General features: G+C 38.5%; 1 protein-coding gene across 9 annotated transcripts in view; it reads right to left on the bottom strand.

Moving 5' to 3' along the window:
* RGS6 (regulator of G protein signaling 6) overlaps window positions 1-20,100 on the bottom strand; it is a 250,205-nt gene that overhangs the window by 76,723 nt on the left and 153,382 nt on the right. For 8 of the 9 annotated variants that reach the window (XR_015797013.1, XR_003084542.2, XM_088145566.1 and 5 more), the window contains exons 4-5: window positions 2,953-3,003; window positions 630-736 (exon numbers count right to left, since the gene is read on the bottom strand). Coding sequence is in view for 7 of the 9 variants with exons in the window: in XM_088145566.1 (XP_088001692.1) it covers window positions 630-736; window positions 2,953-3,003 (158 nt within the window). In the remaining 2 variants the exon portion in view is untranslated. Of the gene's footprint in view, window positions 1-629; window positions 737-2,952; window positions 3,004-11,797; window positions 11,896-20,100 lie in introns of all 9 variants that reach the window. The other variant, XM_025165675.2, reaches the window with a different exon arrangement.

Raw genomic sequence — 20,100 nt, forward strand, 5'->3', positions numbered from 1 at the left:
TTGCCAAAACTCAAAGAAGCAGCTATTTACAGGCAACCCTGGCAAAATTATGCCCACTGGGTTATGAAGAACTGAAAGTGACTGAATGACTCAATAAAAAACAAAAATGGATTGATATTGATCTGGTAATTACAGCAAAGTTGGCAAGCAGTCTTTTGCCACACTGAATTTTGGAGTTGCCAGATGTTAGATAAAAAGAGTAGGAAAAGGAATTAAGCCTGGTTTGGGATATAAGAAAACAAGCAGTAATTAGCAATGATAAGACATATACTTGTCTTTTGAGAAAGTCTGAAGTTCAATTCTCAGCATCTCCAATAAAAAAAAAAATTCTGTTAGGATCAAAAAAGTACATTATCAGAACTATCATGATGATATCCAAAAAATCACAACATATACAAAGATCTTACTTTCTGGACCAAAATGGATCAGTTACATTAAAAGGCAAACAGCTCTATGGCGATGTTGAACAACTGGAGAAGTTCAGCCAAAAGTTAGGAGAAGATGGGTATACAATAGGGTGGCTTTATTCTAGGTTTGTTCCTCCGTAAAAGATGGAAGTTGGAGGACTTCTGCAAGGAAAGATATAACTGGCCATTCTGTAATTCAAGTAATGAAAACAGATTCCTTACCTGAAAACGATAAAAAGTCCCATCATCCTTTAAAGTTAGTACGTGATCTGAGATTGGAAAAATATATCCCTGTGCTGCAATGAGGCTTCCCAGATGTATTGATTCAGCTATAAAAAAATTCAACACGAACCCTGTCAGACAATTATGCCTTTCTGTAGTCAACTTCCAAAGCTTGGGTAGCAGGAATTTTCTGAGTAAATATGATGATATCATTGGTAAACTTGGAAAAATGGAAGTGTCACCTCTTTATTCAGCTTTGAGCCCAGTGTTGGGGTTGGATTAACAATTAATCATCACAGGTATATCTAGTTATTTACTTACTTAAATAACATGTGGGCCACCCATAACTGATTCCAGGCTGTCAAACAAAAGGGAATAAATATCTGAACAATACAATTCTAATGGAAAGGCCCTTATACCAGAAATAAAAAGTGGAGCAATGCTGTAGTTAAAAAGGTGAAATCTGGCTATTTCTGCAAAGAAGGAAAATAACAATTTCTGTCTAAAGGTTATTATAATGTCCACATGGCTGGACACACAAAAGACTGCTTATGAAGCCAAATGACTCCATTTGTTGCAAGTGAACGAGACAAACCAAAATCTGGTCCTTCTGGAAACTGACTAGAGTCTAGGCACTCAGGCCCTTAATTCTGCAATCCAGCTGAGATCTCACATGCACATTTATCATTTTTGGAAGTGTTCCTCTGGAATACAAATTGAGAGATTTCTCATGGCAGTGGTATAAATCCATATATAAAAAAACTGACAAATCTTCCTTTTGGAAACAGTGCAAGGAAGGAGGCAGGAAGATATCATAAAACAGACTTATGCATATCTCTCTACTTTTCTTCTGTAGGTCAGGAAAGGGAGGCCCTGCATGAACCCTGTATAATTCCAGCCACGTGGCTTCCTTTTTGTTCGTTCTTACAAAAACAACCCTCAAAAGTCTCTGTATTCTCTTGAAACACTGAAACGGCTTCTAAATAGGGCAGCCTTATCCTGAAGTGATGATATGGGACGCAGCTCTATATGGACATTTAAAATATTCAAAATATTAAAATTACACTTGTTTTGGGGGAGAAAGGGGAAAGTAATTTTAGGAAAAATGGAAATCTGCAACATTTAATGTTTAATATGTGCCACTTTTTATCTTATCAAATGCATTGTGTATAATTTGATCTGATTATTGAAAAGGTTTATTTAAGGTTTATTGAAAAGGATAATTTATGCAAATAATAATTATATATTACAGCTATAATATAATATAATATAATATAATATAATATAATATAATATAATATAATATATACTGTATATAATTTATTTATAATATTGTGTATGTGTGTGTGTGTGTGTGTATATATATATATATATATATATATGCATACACAGACAGACACAGAGAGAGAGAGTATAATATAATTATATTTATAATATAAGGGATGTATTATCTCTACATTTTGCCTTTTAGACAAAATGTTAATATTCAAAGCAGAAGAAACCATCAAGCTTGTAATAAAACAATGATAGTGATGTAGTCTGGATTTTGGCCTCCACTGTATCAAACAGGTACAGAAAGCAATAATTTTCAGGGACGAAAAAGCTAAGAAAAATTAGGAAACACCAAGGCTCAACACAGATGTTTTGCCTTGTTGCCTAAACACTCTTGTTTTCTGAATCTGAGGTATTATTATCAACCAGTAATTACTGCTTTTTCAGATCCTTTTTAATTTTTTGTTTTGTTTCTATAGACTTCTGAAAACTGAAGTTTTGTCTGTATCAAGAAAAGCTTTTTCTATTTATTTTATATGGTAGTTTATTTCCTGATTTATTGCATTTGCAAATATAGCCTACTTTTTTACATCTAATCACATGCATTATTAAAGTGAAGCTATGAAGAAATCCTTTAAAAACTCCACCCCCTGTAATGTTTCCATTAAAAAATAATAAGGTAAAAATAAAAATAAAAAGCACCTTGGAAAACAATGAAAGTTCTGCCCCTAATCTTTAAATGAATGTTCACATTTTGAAATAATAAAGCTCCAAAGTTATTAAGAATTTAGTACAGTATCGAGCATGTGATTGGTATTTACTTTCTTAGTTTTCTTATCAAGTTAAAGAAGAGAATTCCAGAAGAGTTAATTCTGGGTCCTAACAGCATTTCAAGATCAATTCTGGCTTGGAATCAGTTTTCCCAACCAAAACTTCCAAACAAAATTTTGATTTTTCAGCTTTAGATCCCACAGAATCACAAAATTTACCACTGCATTTTATAATGACAAGCCTCAGAGTAATGCTTCCTAGAATTTAATGATCATATTACCTAGATCTTCAATACTGAGATTCTTCATAAGCCACTGCACTATGTCAGCTCCTGAAGAGAGAGAGAGACAGAATATTAAAAAGCACAACATAAACCATACATAAGTGATAAGTAATTTTCAGCACTGGCAGCTGTTGCTTCCAACAAGGGAAAATGCTAATTCTTTTAGCTGAGACATTCCTGTCATATCTTCTGTAGTCAATATCCCCACAAAATGTCTCCTGCTAGCTCTATCTCAGTTTTATCATGGGAATTAAATGATTGTTAAATGATACCTAAAAGATATATCTGTTCCAATAGAAGAGAATATATGTAGCTCAGGGACAACAAAAAGCTAAGAAGGCAACAAAAAAGACTAAAACACATCCCTTCCAGCAGCCAAAACCCAGATAAGTAGGGATCAACAAACAATCAGGCAGAAAACAATACTCTAATCAACGAACCTCCAAGGAGGAAATCATATCCTCATCAAAACTGTCAGGGCAAACTACAGTATATAAATAGGGAGCAAACCCCACACTCACTCGCACTGATGATGTTACCTAGTTGGGTAATGAAATGTCTGCAGGCAAACAACCAAGCTCAGAGAGCACCAAGGACTCCAGATATCTTTGTATTTAGAATCAGTATAATAAGGAGAGGGTACCTATGGCCACTACTCTAAGCTCCAGTTAGTATGGCCAAGGTGAAGAATGTTAGGATCATAGCTCATCAGCATCTGGACAGCATTTGGTTCCCCATAACCATCAAAAAGTAATTGCTGTGGAGTAAAGAGGTCCTTTTATCTCAGAATTTCCCAAAGGCCTTTGAATGGTCATAGCTGAAGCACAATCCTTATATTCTAAATGGAGACAAGGGACTTCCTCAAAGCCATTCAATTGAGAGGCAGGGTTCACACACCACAATAGACTAGGCTAATAGGTTTGGGTAGTTTGGCATTGTTTTAGCATGTTGTGTGAATCTGGCCACTGAATTTATTTGGATATAGCATTACTGCATTGTTGTTTTGGTGGTAATGGTTTAGATTTATAACCCACCTTTACAGGTAGTCCTTGCTTAATGACCATTTGTTCAACAACCGTACAAAGTTATGATGGCACTGAATGGACTTACGATCCGTACCTGAAGTTATGGCGATCTGGGTCTTTGGCAATTGGTTCACCCTTATGACTGGTTACCGAGTGCTCTGAGATCATGTGATACCATTTTCAATCTTCCTTGCCAGCTTCCCCAGAAAGTCAATGGGGCAGCTGGCAGAGAAGGTTGCAAGCCACTGCCACCTGCCAAGAGGACTCCTCTCACCTCTGGGGCTGGCTGAAAAATCTCTGTGCTGAAATCCAAGCAGTATTTTGGCATGGGGCATTTTCAGCCAGCCCCCAAAGCTCCGTGCACAATGCCCCAGGCCAAAATCCTGCTTGGGGTATTTAGTGCATGGAGCTTTGGGGGCTGCCTGAAAAAGCTTCATGCTGAAATCCAAGCAGGATTTTCAGCCACAGATTTTCAGCCCCAGAGTGGAGAGGCTTCAGAAGCCTCTCCAATCTGGGGCTGAGAATCCAAGAGGTTCTGAGGCCCTTGAACAACTGACCCGCACCGCATCCCTGCGCACCCCCTTGCTCCCTCCCCCACCCGGCAGCGCTTGCAACTTCCTGCCAGCTTCCCCACTGACTTGATTGTGGGTAGCTGGCAGGAAGCTGCCTCGTCTAATGACCGGGACATTCACTTAATGATGGCAACTGGGACTGCCAGGATTGTAGTTGCTAAGGGATGTGGTCACGTGATATTTTGCCTAATGACCACATTGCTTAGTGACAGAGGTTCCGGTCCCAATTGTGGTCGTTAGGTGAGGACTACCTGTATTTAGTATAACTCAAGGGGGCATGCATAATACTCCTGCCTTCTGTTTTCCTGTGAGGTACGTTGGAGTAAGAGAGAGTGACTGGCCCAAAGTCACCCAGCCAACTTTCATGCTTAAGGGAGGACTGGAACTCATAGTCTCCCAATTTGTAGTCCAGCACATTAATCAATACACCACATTGGGGCTCAGTCATACACACACTTATATATATCTCAGTCATATATCTCCGCATGGTTGTGAACACAGCAATTCTGTTTGCTGACTTGATTTTGTGCTTAGCATGTTATATGAACCCAGGTAGATGGAATTTGATCTTTGAGCACAAAACCCATATATCATTGTTTAGGGAAAACAAAAATAAAACCTAACATCATTCCAACAATGAGGCTCCACACTAGTTCATATAGTACCTAATTATGAATGCCCTAATGCAAGACTTGCTAACAGTCCACAACAAGAGTTTTTTTTTTTAAAACTGTAAAATAGTTTTATCAAGAATTATTTTATTGCGTGTTTGCAAAAGGGAAAATTCATGGTCACCGGCAACATCCTACTGGAGACAGAAGAGGAAAAGAGCTGCCACTCACCTGCCATTCTGGTGAACCTGCACAGCCATAATGCTGGATTAGACTGGTCTAATTCAGCAAGACTATTTTTGTGATCTTCTAAAGTAAGACTTCCAAATTCAGGAGCACTTCCATTCTCCCCCTGCCTGAGTTGTAGTCAGTAGGCCCTTCCTTCCTTTATGCTAAGTGATAACCTGATCCTCTGCTCCAAAGGCTTGCCCTGGAGGCACCTCTGTATTTTTAGTGCTCCTGTCTGTTCTGTTTTTCCATATTATTTCTTATCAGTTAGTAGATTTCTGAGCAAAGTGGAAGGAACACATTTTACAGTCCTCTCCATCTATCTCTGGCAGCAACCAAACAAGAGAAGTGTGGTTGTTAATCAATGGTTTTTTAAAACAAAAGCTTTCCATTTCCCAAAACATATTGACAACTTAAAGATGCACAAGCCTTTGATGGAAATAACCCAAAAAATAGACATATACATAAATATCTTTCCTTCATGCACCTTAAAAGCCTAAGGGATGCTTAAGAAAAGTATGTAGAAAATGTTTCCACCCAGTTTTTTCAAGTCTGAAGGATTATTATTTTTTGCTGACTTTGCCAGACCATTAATTATCACCTGCCAAAAATAATTACTCACCCTTAGGATAATGACAAGCTTTTCCTCCCCTGTTAATTACTGTCCTTGCTAACAGTCTGATCAGCATTCATCAGGATGACAGACAGACTTATCCTCTTGTTCCCTGCTTCTCTTTCTTCCCTCTGACAGCCAGAAATTCAACCAAGTATTTTAAAAAGAAAAAGACGATGCTGCCTGCATCATATGCCATCACCATATTAATGGACCATTTTCTGAGTCTGCTGAATAAACATAATGCAGGGACCAATTGACTCTCAACATTTTTAAAAAAGAAAATCCTTCAGAGAATCTGTTTCTAAAAGTATTTTATAAAGAGAAGTAGGACACCCTCCCCCCCTTATCTATCCATGATTATCCCTTCCAGAATCAGTGTTTACTCTCTCTCCTAAACATGATCTTCAATACGCTAATTTAGGTGTTGTTTTTAATCAAGCAGAAAAATAAGAGATGGCAATGCAGTAAACTTTATGTTACACATTTCCCAATACAGGTCAGGAGAATGGACCGTACAATTGTATTATATATCAGGAATAATGAGATAAGACACAGAGCAATAAATAAGGGATCAACACAATAAAGGTAGGTAATCATTTGGTTTCAAAATACTGTAGGGCCTTTTTAACATTCTGTTCCCATGTTCCTTGGAACACATCTACATCCTAATTTTTTTTTTCAATATCTTGCATCAAATTACTGCTTCTTCCCCCCACCTCCCCTCCTGTTTTTAATCCACTGGAAAAATCAGAGACCCAATACGGAGGGAGATTATATTTTAACTGATTAGTTCTATTGCTTTGAATAAAAGCTTTCAATCCATCCAATGATTTCAAATACTGAACCATACTGGATGGGGCTCCCTTCATGTATAGATTTTAGGACAAATGTCCCCTCCTCATTGCCTCCCTAAAGGCTTTGTTTCCATATATATATGGATGGATGAATGAATGAATGAATGAATGAATGAATGAATGAATGAATGAATAGATGGTATACTGGAAGATAAACTAGAAAAGTGTATGAAAAGAAGTGCAGAACAGCAAAAACATAAAGAATGTATGCTTTATAGTTTATCTATTTGAAGATTTTTTTAAAAAATAGGGACTGTAAACCTTAGGAATCTGCTATATGTATTTTGCAAGTTGGAGTAGACAGCCCATCTAGAGTTTCAATAGAAAGCAAATTGCCAACTATTTTACTTACCAGCACCTGAGCCTTTAATAACACCATGAAATATAGAAATTGAGGTTTCTTTTCCCCTGGCATGGAAATCAAATTTTAGTTGATTAATTGCTATATGTGTTAGATTGCTTTTAATATATAAAGGAGGGTGGCATAATCCCTAATTTTCCTTGTTCCTCAAAATAAGCTGTCAGAACATCTTCTTGGGCTTGGTGAAACGTTGACTAGTTAGCAGACTTTGTTAGAAACCAATTAATCTGTTTTCAGTCCTCAGGTCTGAATCCATGTTTATGTAGTTCAAGTTGGGCTATCTGCACATAAAAGAGAGGCATCTGTAGGCTTAGGAGAATGACAGATGTTGCCCCCCAAAATTTATAGATATAAGAACTGAGTTTTCCCACCCTTTGCTGTATACTGAACAGCTGAATGAGGACAGTGTGTGATCAAGTAATGGAGGGTGAAAACAGAACACCAGTTAGGAAGGTGAATGGAATAGAATATCCTATCAGAGGGAATAATATTGCAGTACACCGTTGAGTGGATTCCAAATTATCACATACACAAAGGTCCTTATTTTGCATTTAATCTGACTATATACATGTTTTCTTTTTAAAACACAGCATTCAAGGTTAGAAAGAAGAGTGAGGTAGCATGCATTTTCAATATAACACACACATACACACAAATGTAAGATTTCATTCTATCTTTAAAAGTATTCTATCCCAGTGGAATGCTTCACCCAAGCAAATCCTATATTATTGTTTGTATATTATGTTATTCTATATAAATTGATCTGAGCAATTCTTATTGATTGCATGGATCCATTTCTATGGGCTATTACATACAGAAAAAGCAATTAAAGGGTATTTTTCTTTCTTATTGAACCAGCTTGTCAACTATCTGTTCTTTCCAGGAGCAAAAAGTGAAGTTACATGTCATTGACAGAACTATGAATCTGATCATAAGTGGTAAAGCTGTCCATTCATCTAGCAAAGTAGTATAGAGACAGGACAACAACTTTTCATTTCCAACTATTTCCCCTTATATATTGGACAACAATCCCATGTAAACAATACCAAACATTTTCAGAAGTCAAGTGCCTGTCACAGTGACAAATAGCAAGGCAGTCAAGGAAAATAGGAAATAAAATTGTATGTTCAAATCTGAGAAACCTAATGAATTATAGATTGAAACCTGCAGGTAGTAGAGATGAACATGCTGGAAACAGGGACAGTTTTCTCTGACTCCCTCTGAAGCCCTCAGCAGTTTCTTCCCAAAGGTTGAGGCACACTGTGGAATAATGTTGAGACAGAGGGCTCAAAGCCAATCAGTCCTGTGACACAAAGTGCCTTTTATTAGTCACCCAGGCTCTGTTATCTTCATTTAGCTATACCTTGGTAGATTTCAGGAACGTGCTAAAGTAACTAGAAGTTTAGGATAATTTCTGAAGCTGCTTTGAAAACTGCAGTTATTACAGGATAGAGTTTCTTAATGAATAACTGGATTCATTCAAATGGGACTTGCAGCAGATGTCATGTGGAAAGCCTGGAGTGTCTGCAGGGGAGGGTTAAAAAAATCAAGATGGTTGCTGCAACCCACAGAGCTTCCATTTTGCACAATCACAGCTGCCATATTGCCTTTTTGAAACCTTCCGGCAGATACAACAGTGGAGAGCCCCTGTTGTCTCCAGCCCCTCTCTGTCAGATTCAGCCGGCACGGCACGGCGAAGGCACCGCTCAGCTTCGCCTAAGTCAATTTCACCGCCCAGGCGCGAGCAGAGGAAAAGGGGAAGTGAAACCGCGAGCTGATTACTGACAGGTGGCGGTGCTTAACTCAAAACTGCAAGCGGATACTTTGTATCAGTGCGCTTCCCTCAAGCGCTGCAAACAAAGGAAAGCGCAGAGGCTCGGAAGCAAAGCAATCAACGAGCGATCTCCCGGCTTTGCGCGCAAACAGGCAAACCCAACAAAGGCAACAACAGCACAACCCATAGACGACAATCAGAAAGACAAAAGCACCAGACTGAATCTGCCATTTGGGCGAGGGGGGATTACTGCGGGTAATCTGTAACTAAGCAATGGGTAAAGCGCGGGAACGGGGAAGCTATAAAATACCATGTAAGCTATGCCAAGCCAACCCTGGCTTTATCTGTACTTACGTTACACTTGAGTAAACTTCTTTGCTGAACACACGTGTGACGAGAGTTTCTCTGAGACGAACGGGGTAATTTTGAAACCTTCCGGCAGATACAACAGTGGAGAGCCCCTGTTGTCTCCAGCCCCTCTCTTCTTTTCCCTTTTTGCCCCTTTCTTTCCATTTCCCTCCTCCCCTTATCTTAATCTGTTGCATCAAACCAAAGTGGAAATGAAAAATCAAGGAAGTAACCCTCTCTGAACTCTAATTGGTTAAATTTATTCAGAAAAAGCTAAGGTGACAGCACCAGTGCCTTCATTTTAAAATGTATGAGAGGAATCCGTATGGTGTGTGTATGTATATGATCAGCTTGAATCAATCCACTGCAGGATGAAGATCTCTTAATTGAAAGTCATGGACCATAGCCCACCACACTGGTTAAGAGCAGGTTGGTAAATACATGTTTTTCAACTTGCTGTCTAGGGCTAAGAGAGGGGCAAAGTCACCCAACCTGTTTCCATGTCTCCTAGTCACTCTGGGCCTAGTTCAAACTATAAGTATTGACCCTGAGTGCCCTTCCTTGTTTAGCACTAGGTTATTTCAAGGACTGCATCTCTCTATGTATAACTACACGTTCTCTTAAAATTTTATGGCATGGTCATTAAAGATGCTAATAGAAGACTTCCGTGCTGATTAATTTTAGAGAAACCATGATGGTGGAGAATCATGTTAGAAATACCTTTGTCCTGAGAACTTCATTGGTGCAACCAAGAACCTCATGCTTTATAAATTTTAATTAAGTTTTCAAAATTCTGTAGCATTTAGCTTAGATGTTTAACCTAGATTTTACCTGCTTTATTATTTGGGGAAATCTAATAAAACAAAATTGTTTACACATACAGCTTTAAAATAACAAGAGCCAAAAAAATAATAATATATTATTCAGTTCACTGTTTGTCCAGATGGCTAAACAGTTGTCATGTAAAAATAGATGAGGATCCTGAAAACTTCAGATTTCATTCTAAAGTATTTGTGGCAATTAAGTAATACAAGGCAATATGTGAACAAACTAATATGTCTCTCCTTTAGATCCTAACACAAATCCTTTTTTATTAATGCAACCATCAGCATGTGGCCATTAGATGGCACTCCGTCCATGCAACCCATTCTTTCATTCAGAACATAAGCAGAATCCATTCTTACATATGTAAGAGAACTAGTCCAGGCAGTCGCCAGGAGTCAGCACCAACTCAAAGGCATATAAATGTACATATACATATATACACACATACTGTATACCAGTATGTGACTAGAAATGCATACCAGATGTATTGGGAAAAGATGAGCTGTTGCCTTTTCTAGGACATCATTAACTCCCACTGTTCTAAAATGAGGAGTGTTTTGCTTAAATGGACACCTCGTAGTACTCCTGATTTGGTCAGAAAATGTGAAAAACATACTTTCCTGAATTTAAAAAAATTGTTGGGAGGGCAGGCAAATTATCTTTATCAGTCTCTCCCCCAAGCTGGCTGCCTACCATTTATTTGCCAGTTATTTATTTGCTTACTTAAATATTACTAACTTGCCTGATGCCAATAAATTTCAAGTAGAATACAATTAATACAACAAATTAAATACGAAACCATAAGTCATACCATAATTCAGCTGTAATGATCATCAGTATGGAAATACTGCCATTAAATGAAGAAATATAAAACAAACCACAATTAATAAACCTCCAAATTTGAGTAAATAGGTCTTGAGTAAGTAGGCAAATAACGTGATGCCCCTCAAAAACCAAACACTGGCACAGGCACAGCATTCTGGAAGACTAGTTCATACTGTGATACCATAGCTAAGAAGGTTCTCTCTCACACCTTCATATCATGGACAATTGTCACCCGGAGAAGTGTGTACTTGGAAAAGAACTGCCTCAAATATCAAGGTCCCAAGCTGTTTACAGCTTTGAACATCATCATTAACACCTTAAATCTGCACTGGGAACCACCGATATTTCTCTAGAGTCAATGTTGTATGGTTTCTGTTCCAACAGCAAGCTAGGCTTTACATTCTGCCCTAACTGCAGTTTCCCAGTTGTCTTTAAGACTCACATTGAAAGTATGACAGCCATTTTGACAGGAAATTACCAGAACATGAACTACTGTGGTGGCCAAACTATCCTATGGTCAGGCTATAGTAATTACTGTTCTCAGCCATTGATGAGATTTTAATTATTCAATAAAAAAAATGAATCCAGAAGTCAAATCAGTCTCACTCATGCCATCATCCAAAACTCAGTAATGTTTTGGTTTTGTAGTACGTTTTAATAATAGGTTTTGTTGTACGCTGCCTAGAGTCACTTTGTGTGAGATAGGCAGCCATATAAATTTGACAAATTAAATAAACAAACAAACAAATACATGTGCCTCTTCCACATTATAAAAGGGATAAGAATCTATTCTGTCTTCTTACCTAAGAGGCTCCCCTCTTCCTGATGTTACGCCAAAATCTGCCCTGATCTCTTCTTTCATCTCCTCTCAATATGCTGGGAAGCATGGGTCTCAGTCCCACTGTTACGAATGTGATAGAATCAAAATTCAACATCCCTACTCTTAAGCAATATAAAACAACATAGAAAACACAAAAGTGAAATATAAAATCCACATTTGATATGCAACAGCAAGTCAAAAAGTAAGGGCCCAGCTATTAGTTCTTTAAGTGCTCCAGCAGGCAAGAAATTTCCATGTAACACCATGTTGAGCCACAGTGCCTGAAATCCATTTTATACACATTCCCTATAATTCATATGTAAATAACTTTTCACGTCAGCATCAAAAATCCTAGCTCCTCCATTTGAAAGTACAGTAATTGCTTTATTCTTATTACCAGCATGTGGTAATTGCTCCATTTGTTGCCGACAAGATGCATCAAGGCATAAATATTGCTTGAGAATAATAAGAGTACTATTTTTTACACAGATGCATCTTGGGCAGGTAGTACCAGCTTTATCTGTATATCAGCAAGACCTTAGTGCATTTTAGTTGTCAGAGCACCAGCAATTGGAATTTTAAGGCAATGTAAGATCTATAAAGAAGTTGCAACAGTACAGAGCACAGTGTACAATCTGAAACAGTGACCAAATCTGAATTTGGATTTCAGTTCATAACTGCAAACTATGGTGTCACAGTCTTCCTGGCTAGTCTCTCCCAGTTCTTCAATCTCCCAAAATAATATTTTAGCAAGATGAAGGGAGCACCAGCTAAAGAGATGATGATGAGGGCTTTTACCAGCATCCATGATCTCATATTTAAGTCATAGATTCTGATTTCCAGGGAAGAAATGGCAAACTGAAGATGGCTCTGCTAACAGTGGGGCTGACAACTGCGGTGGAATGAAGACCCGGCAAGTAAACCGGCTCTTCATAATTTCTTTCTGGACAAAAAAAGGACTTGGGATCACGCACAAGTGCTCCAGACAGTTGTTCCTTCTGAGGAGACTGCAAGAGAGCAGCCTCCGGCAGGTTTAGAGCTCTGGGAGATGAAGGAACAGCCATCTTGCTGAAACTGCAGTCGGCACTTTTGAAAGGACACTGGGTTTACACACTTCCTTTCTAATCACTTTCAGAGATTGTGTGTTAACTGTTTTTCAGTATTAGAAATCTTTGGATGGACACGTTTTACAGCACCAGTTGAGTTTCCTTCAATCCTTAGTGAAAGAAGTTTTAACTACAAGTTTAAGGACTTAAAAAAAATGGGGTTTTTTGGGAACAAACAGCAAAAGGGTGATTAAAACTTTGATTTTAGAAAGTTACAAATGGACTAAGAGTCCAGATAAATTTGAAATAAGATTTTGGAATTAATTATAAAGAATCCTTCCTGTGGGAAAATGCTTTTGTTTGATTTTTTTTTTAAAGATATAGTAAGTTAAGGCTTTAAAAATTGGACACTAGAGGGAACTAGAAGGAACTAAAGATTACAATTAAAGGAGAAGAACACTCAAACTTGACTTCCAATTACAGAATGAAGCAAAATATTTTAACATTGGACATACTGAAGGATATTTTTGAACAATGGACCCAGAAGTTAATTTTAAAAACGTCTGCTTCTATAGATGGACTGTGTCTAAAAGATGTTATGGAACAGGACCAAGTTCTAACTTCAAGATCAAGACTGAGTTGAAAGCAGATTTAAAAATGACAGGCTACAAGAATGACATGGAAAAAGATTACACTAGACATATAAAAGAAACCGGCTGATGTCTTAATAATTAAAAAAGATATACAAATAATAAACTAAGAGAGTGACGTAGATAATTTTCCTATCTTGGATTTACAAAAGAGGCTTGTTAAAGTTTTGAAGAATTCTGTGAGAAGGGATAAAGAAAAAAATGAAAAGAAATCAAGTTCTACCACATTATTTGAAGGGACTAAAGATCAAGATTGTTAGAAGTAAAAGGAAGGAATATAAAATTGGTTTGTTTGATCAAGGCTAAAATAGATATGTTGTTATCTGTGGTAGCCTTTAATTTTGCTGACATCAGGACTGAAATGATGAGGTTTTATGGATTTGTTTATAGATAAGAAATGGGATATGGGAAGAAGAGATCATTTGTTGCACCTTAAGAGAAGGTGATAAGTTACTAAAATTATTTATACTTGTGATGAGGGTGAGAACTTACTTCTTTATATATTTCTTTTCTTTCTTACTTACTATATTTTTTCTTTCTTTTCTATTTCTTTCTATTTTTTCCTTTTTTCTTTCCTTTCTCCATCTTCTGCTTTTTCTTTTTATTCTTTTAGTTTTTTTCAGTTTGTTTTAGTTTTTATTGTTGTAATTATAATTCTTAATAAACTTACTATAAAAAGTAAGCTACAGATTCTGCTTTTTTCTTGAGCAGTGTGCTCAAGATTGTTGTTGAAGAGCTTAATTGCTCTATTGGTTGCCAGTGTAAGTTTGGGGACTACAAAAACTGATAGGAGGATTGGAAATTAGTTCTCTTGGACTTGTCTTTCCAGGAGTCTTTCAAGGTCTGTTTTACCCACGAATGCTCAAATAATCTGAATAAATAATGAGCAAATGGAGCTTATCCATCCCCCCCCCCCTTAAATATTGTCTTGCTGCTATGTTCTCAGAAGTTCCCTGTACCCAGTGGGAAAGGCTGTTAAATGCAACCTGAAAGACTTGGCAAAAGCCTTATTTTCCCCAGCCAGGGGATGAACAATACTCTGAAGTCCAGTAAAGACCCCCTTTACGCCCAAGAGTCCAAGTTCACAGCACAATGAAAAGTTCCTGCACAGTTCCCATGGTGAGCTGGTTTGATATGGTTCGAATGTATTTTACATGACTGATTGTGACGTAAAACCCTTAAGGGTCTATTTCAGAGAGATCACAAAGAACGCTTTTTAAGGAAGGAATTGGGAAAGAGAACACTTGCAGCTGCCATTTATGCCTGCAGCCTAACAGTCATTTGAAGATAAAACAGAAACCCTGACAAAAGAGGCTTTCTAGTGCTACCATTAGCATGCCCTCTGGAATGAGGTCACCATCACCACCCCCAAGGTCCAAACAACCACCACCCTGCTGGTAATCTGAAGGGCCCAGGCATTTGAGGAGGGAGGGCGAATCCCCATTTAAACTATGAGGCTTTGTTTCTTTTCATTCCCATCTGGTTTTTGTCATCCTTGCTATCTTTTATTCTTTTATTTTTATCTATTTTTCCCCTTGTTTTTAATGTTTTTAATTTTGAGCTGACCAGAGTCATTGGGAGTCAGGTGGCATACTAACTAACTAACTAACTAACTAGTTAACTAAGTAAATAAAGCCATACAATGAGATGGACATATTGCTAACTTGTAGATCTGGTTTGATCTTTGATACTGTAAAAGTTGATATGTGTATGTGTATTGAAAAAAAAAAGTCCTCTGAACTTTTGAATTTCTTTGCTAAATCTACTGGGGAACTGTCAGCATCCAACAAGTTCACTCAAGATATCTATAGCTATGGTGGCTTTCCTTCTCGTGGGATCTTACAACAGTACCCACTAATCTTTGAGTAAGCCCACCTAGCTCAATAGGATTTGCCTCCGAGGAGATATATCAAATAGTTACGCTATGAAACATATTTTGTACCATGTTTATTTGTCCTTTTTGTTTGTTCATTTGCCAATGTTGTGCTGATCCCATTTTTGTAACTCCTTTATGATTTTGGAATACCTCCTTCCTCCTTCCCTTGATAAATACAACAGCAGCAATATATGGATTAAAGCAGGAAGATTAGGAAAAAATAATCATTCCTGCCATAAAAGGAGGGTGTCAAGTCCCATTGTTTGAGTTGGGCAGCCTTATAAATCACATACATACATACATACATACATACATACATACATACATACATACATACATACAGTACATAAAATGTATTTTCCTTCTAGATACAGTGGGGGGGGGAATGCAATTTTGAAGGGATGCTTGTTAATACATATGAACAAAATATTATTATTGCACACAAATAAGCAACACTCTTCTATATTTTAAATCAAGTTCTAAAATTAAAAACCAGTTCCTGATCTATTCTCCTTTAACAAAATTATTTTCAGATTTATCACAAGCATCCATCTATTTATTAGTAGCTGTATCGTTTCTCCCACAGTGAAATGTAATTGTATCACATTCTCCTAAGATGGAAGGAATCTTATTTCATCTATTGCTTGATAGAATCTTTGTTAACATCAGTCTTGGGAAATACTGAACTGCTATGTGCAGCCAGGCTGGAGATGTCTGTTGCACCAAACATTAAAATGGACATTTGAGGAGGAAATAGGATGAACTCTTCTCATGTTCTGGGGCTGACCAGGAATTGAATCTGAAGCATCAACTTGCAAGTTATATGTCCAGTACTATAATCTCAGTTTCTGAACTCTCAGTTTCTGTAAACAAAAGCTTAATTTCTAGGGGGGGGGGGGGAAAGCCTGCTGGCAGACTCTCTTGACAGGCTGGTGTGTGCTAGATATTTCTGAACACCCCCTTCCACTGATTTGTTAGACAAGTGGATTTCATTACAGGTAGTCCTTGCTTAGCAATGGTAATTGGGACTGGTAACTCCATTGCTAAAGGATGTGGTTGTAAAGTGTAATGTCATGTGACCACGCTGACTTAGAATGGCGATTCTGGCAGTCCCTGTTGACTTTGCTTGTTGGAAGCTGGCTGTGAAGGTTGCAAATGGCAATCATGTGACTGTGGGATGCTGCGATGTTGTAATTGTGAGCTGGTTGCCAAACGCCTGAATTACGATCACGTTACCATGGGGACACTGCAATGGCTGCAACTACGAGGACCCGTTGTAAGTTCCACTCGTTCAGAGCCATCATCATTTCGAACGGTGGTTGAACAAGTGGTCATTCAGTGAGGACTACCTGTATTTGGTTTGGTCAATCTGAATGCTCATGATGACATCAAATGCTAGGGCTGGGATTACAAGTCTTTCATTTGCATTGCATGACACTAAACCAGCTCTACTCTGCAATTTTAAAAATTCCCCTGCATGCTTGAATCTGGTTGCTGAAGAATAGATTGCCATGTGATTCAATCCTTGAGCAACTGGAAGTCTCCCATACTTGTGAAACCTCACTGTTGGCAACTCTTGTCAATGTGTGAATGGCCAGGCATTGGACCAGCAGCACTGCTCTGCTCCCATTTACAGTGTGATGCTCCTTCAACAATGAAGTAGAATAGTGTCTATTATAGGAACTATGGAAAGCTTTTTGGCAAACCAGTATTGTGGATGGTATGCGTGTTTCTGGCACAACGCAGAGAATAATCTGCTATTGCCTATATACCGTTAATGCAGACGAAAAGTAGCTGTTTCCATTACAATCATGTTTATTGCCTCTACACTCTTTCGCACAAAATCCACCCACTTGCTTCTCTCACATTCCCCAGACACTGAGAATGTAAACACCAAAATGGATATACATTTTCAGATTAACACAATGAGTAAACACACCACCATCTTAACTGTTACACGCCCTGTTTATGTATTAGAAAGGACAAAAACCACTCCACTTTTTCACAGAAATAATCTGATACTGGGTTTACTAACCCCATATTGAGATATTTCCCAATACTGGGAAAAGTAACCAAGAAAACCATGCCAAATAATAACAGGCAAATCTATAAAACAGAACCATAATAGCAGCTGCAGCAACACAGTGAGCAAAATAATAGCAGGGATTCAGACAAACATTGGGCAAAACGGTAAAGGTTGAAACCTAGCAAAACCCTGTCCCTGGACAGGGAGAGAATTCCATAACCAAAGCCCTGTATTGGGAATGCTCTCTCTTGGGTTGTCCATAGCAGTTTTCTGGCAATGTAACAGCTTTAGGTGGGCATCTCAGTTCCATCTTAATTGCTGGACAGATACATGAGAGATTGAAAGACCCTGTAAATATCTGGGTCTCAAGCTATACAGAACTTTATATGTAAGTGGAAGCACTTTAGCTACTTAGCTAAAGCGTTGTGTACTGATTATTAATCTCAAAGGCAGCCCAATGAACAGCAGATTGCAAAATGTTCTACCTTGAGCCTTTGTTTCTTGAAGCTTCTTATAGAAACAGAGAGACAAGTTGCTCCCCTGGCAGAATGAATCAGATCAGCCAACTTAAAAAAAAAAAAAAAAAACTATAGATGGACAAGATTCAAAATAAGTATAGTTCAAAATATTTCATTTAAAATTTGCATTGCGCAAATATCTTCTTCAGTTATGTCATTATGCTCTGTAGTGCACTTTGTTATTTTTATTATTGACACATTAAGCATGCTTGTGATCTAGTATTGTTGCTTGATACATTGCAATTTTTGCAGACTCACTGGAGTTAGTTCTTTCAGAAATTTCATGCAGCAGAAAAACCTACTCCCACTCCAGTGTCTTTTGTCTGATCAGTAGAAATCAAGCTCAAAATGTCAATACAACAGAGACAGCTAGTTCTAGTGGTATGATACAACACTGAATGACAGATTCCTGTGCTAAACAAATCAAAATCGTCAATAAAACAATCTGGGACCAGATTATTTAAGTATGCAACTATACAGATATGCTAAGGTATTAAGATCTGCATTAAAGGCCCACTCACAGTATCCTCATAAGTTTGGGTTGGTTGGTAGATACAAGGGCTTTTCAAGGTACATATACAAATTCCCTGGTGGCCTTCAGATTTTTTGTACATATGGCAGGAACTCTGCAAATGTTTTAAAAAACATTTTAGGGGTGGTTTTTATTAGTGGAAACAGTACAGGTAGTCCCTGGGTTTTATGACAGCAGTTGAGACCAGAATTTCCATTGCTAAGCGATGTGGTTGTAAAGCATGACATCACGTGACCGCATTGCTTAGCTACAGCAATCCCACAATCCTGGTTGCTGTTGTAAACCCAGGACTGTGTGGGTCATTAAGTAGGAAGAGATGGGAGTCCCAGGCAAGCTGGCCAGTAGGTGAGAGATGTGGGTGACAGCTATGGGTGGGTGAGGAGGTACCATGGGTAGACACTCTGGAGCATGGGCAGGTGCATGGGTGCAGCGTGGGTGCTGCAGGCAGGTGCTCCGGAGCATGGGTGGGTGCACGGGTGCTGCAGACAAGCACTATGGAGTGTGGGCGAGTGCCCCAGGCAAGCACTACCGAGTGCAGGCAGGCAAAAAAGCAGCGGGAATGGGAACAACTTCTGACTTCCTGCCAGCTTCCCCATTGACTTTGCTTGTGGGAAGCCAGCAGGGAACGTTAGAAATCGCAATTACATGACCACAGTTTGCTGCAACATTGTAATTGCAAAGTGGACACCAATCATGTGACCATGGGGACACTGTGATGGCCAGAGCTCCGAGGACCAGTTTTAAGTCCCTCTCATTCAGCACCATTATAACTCTGAATGGTCACTGAACAAGTGGTTGTAACCCAAGGACTACCTGTATTTATTTATCTATCAAACTTGTATCCCAGACCCAATGGGAAGGAAGGATGACTTCATTTTTCCTGCCAGGCAACACTGTTTATGAACAGAGGCATGTACATTGGCCAGATGATTTTCCCTCCCGAGCATCTCTGTGCTAAAATATTGTGGACACAATCCTGGATCAACTCAAGTGCACTTAACGTTCATCAGTTGCATCAGACTCTCTCTGTATCCTGCCCTAGAATGGCAATGTGTGTGAAAGTGTCAAGGATGCAGGAACATCTGGAGTGAATCAAGAGGCATAAGTGAAAAATTTACACCTTGCTAATAAAAGAATCACTTGTAATGTTACATTTGAATTTAAAAAAACCCTTGGTCCAAATATGAGTTGAATGATCATGCCCCCCCCCCTTAAATTGTTTTCTTCAAACAGTACATGGACATGGATTATTGGGTACAAGCATAGTGTGTATGCTTTACCTGTGTCTCAGTTAAACAGAAGTGTTCTACTATACCAGCCGATTTCATCTGTGCATTCCACTACAATATATGAGCTTTGGTGGACAGATGTAAGTGTTCAGAAATTCTTATTTCTGTATTGTGCCTGTCTATGCATTCTATATGCAACCACAGCCCTAATTCCTTGCCCCAGATCTTACAAGCTGCCATCCCATACGCTGCTCTGGCAGGAGTATGAATCAACTGGATCTTAGGGAACAACACTTACAGGGCACAAAACATAAGCCGCGTTACCCTTTGTTTTATTCATCCACCCTCCTCCCCGCCCGAACTTCCTTCCCCTTGTCTTCTCTTACACCCTTGCTCCCTGCTTTGTTTC

The sequence above is a fragment of the Python bivittatus genome, unplaced genomic scaffold (assembly GCF_059951505.1).
Source record: "Python bivittatus isolate LINGU-HERP-01145 unplaced genomic scaffold, Pbiv_v1 ctg000480_np1212, whole genome shotgun sequence".
NCBI classification, from domain to species: domain Eukaryota; kingdom Metazoa; phylum Chordata; class Lepidosauria; order Squamata; family Pythonidae; genus Python; species Python bivittatus.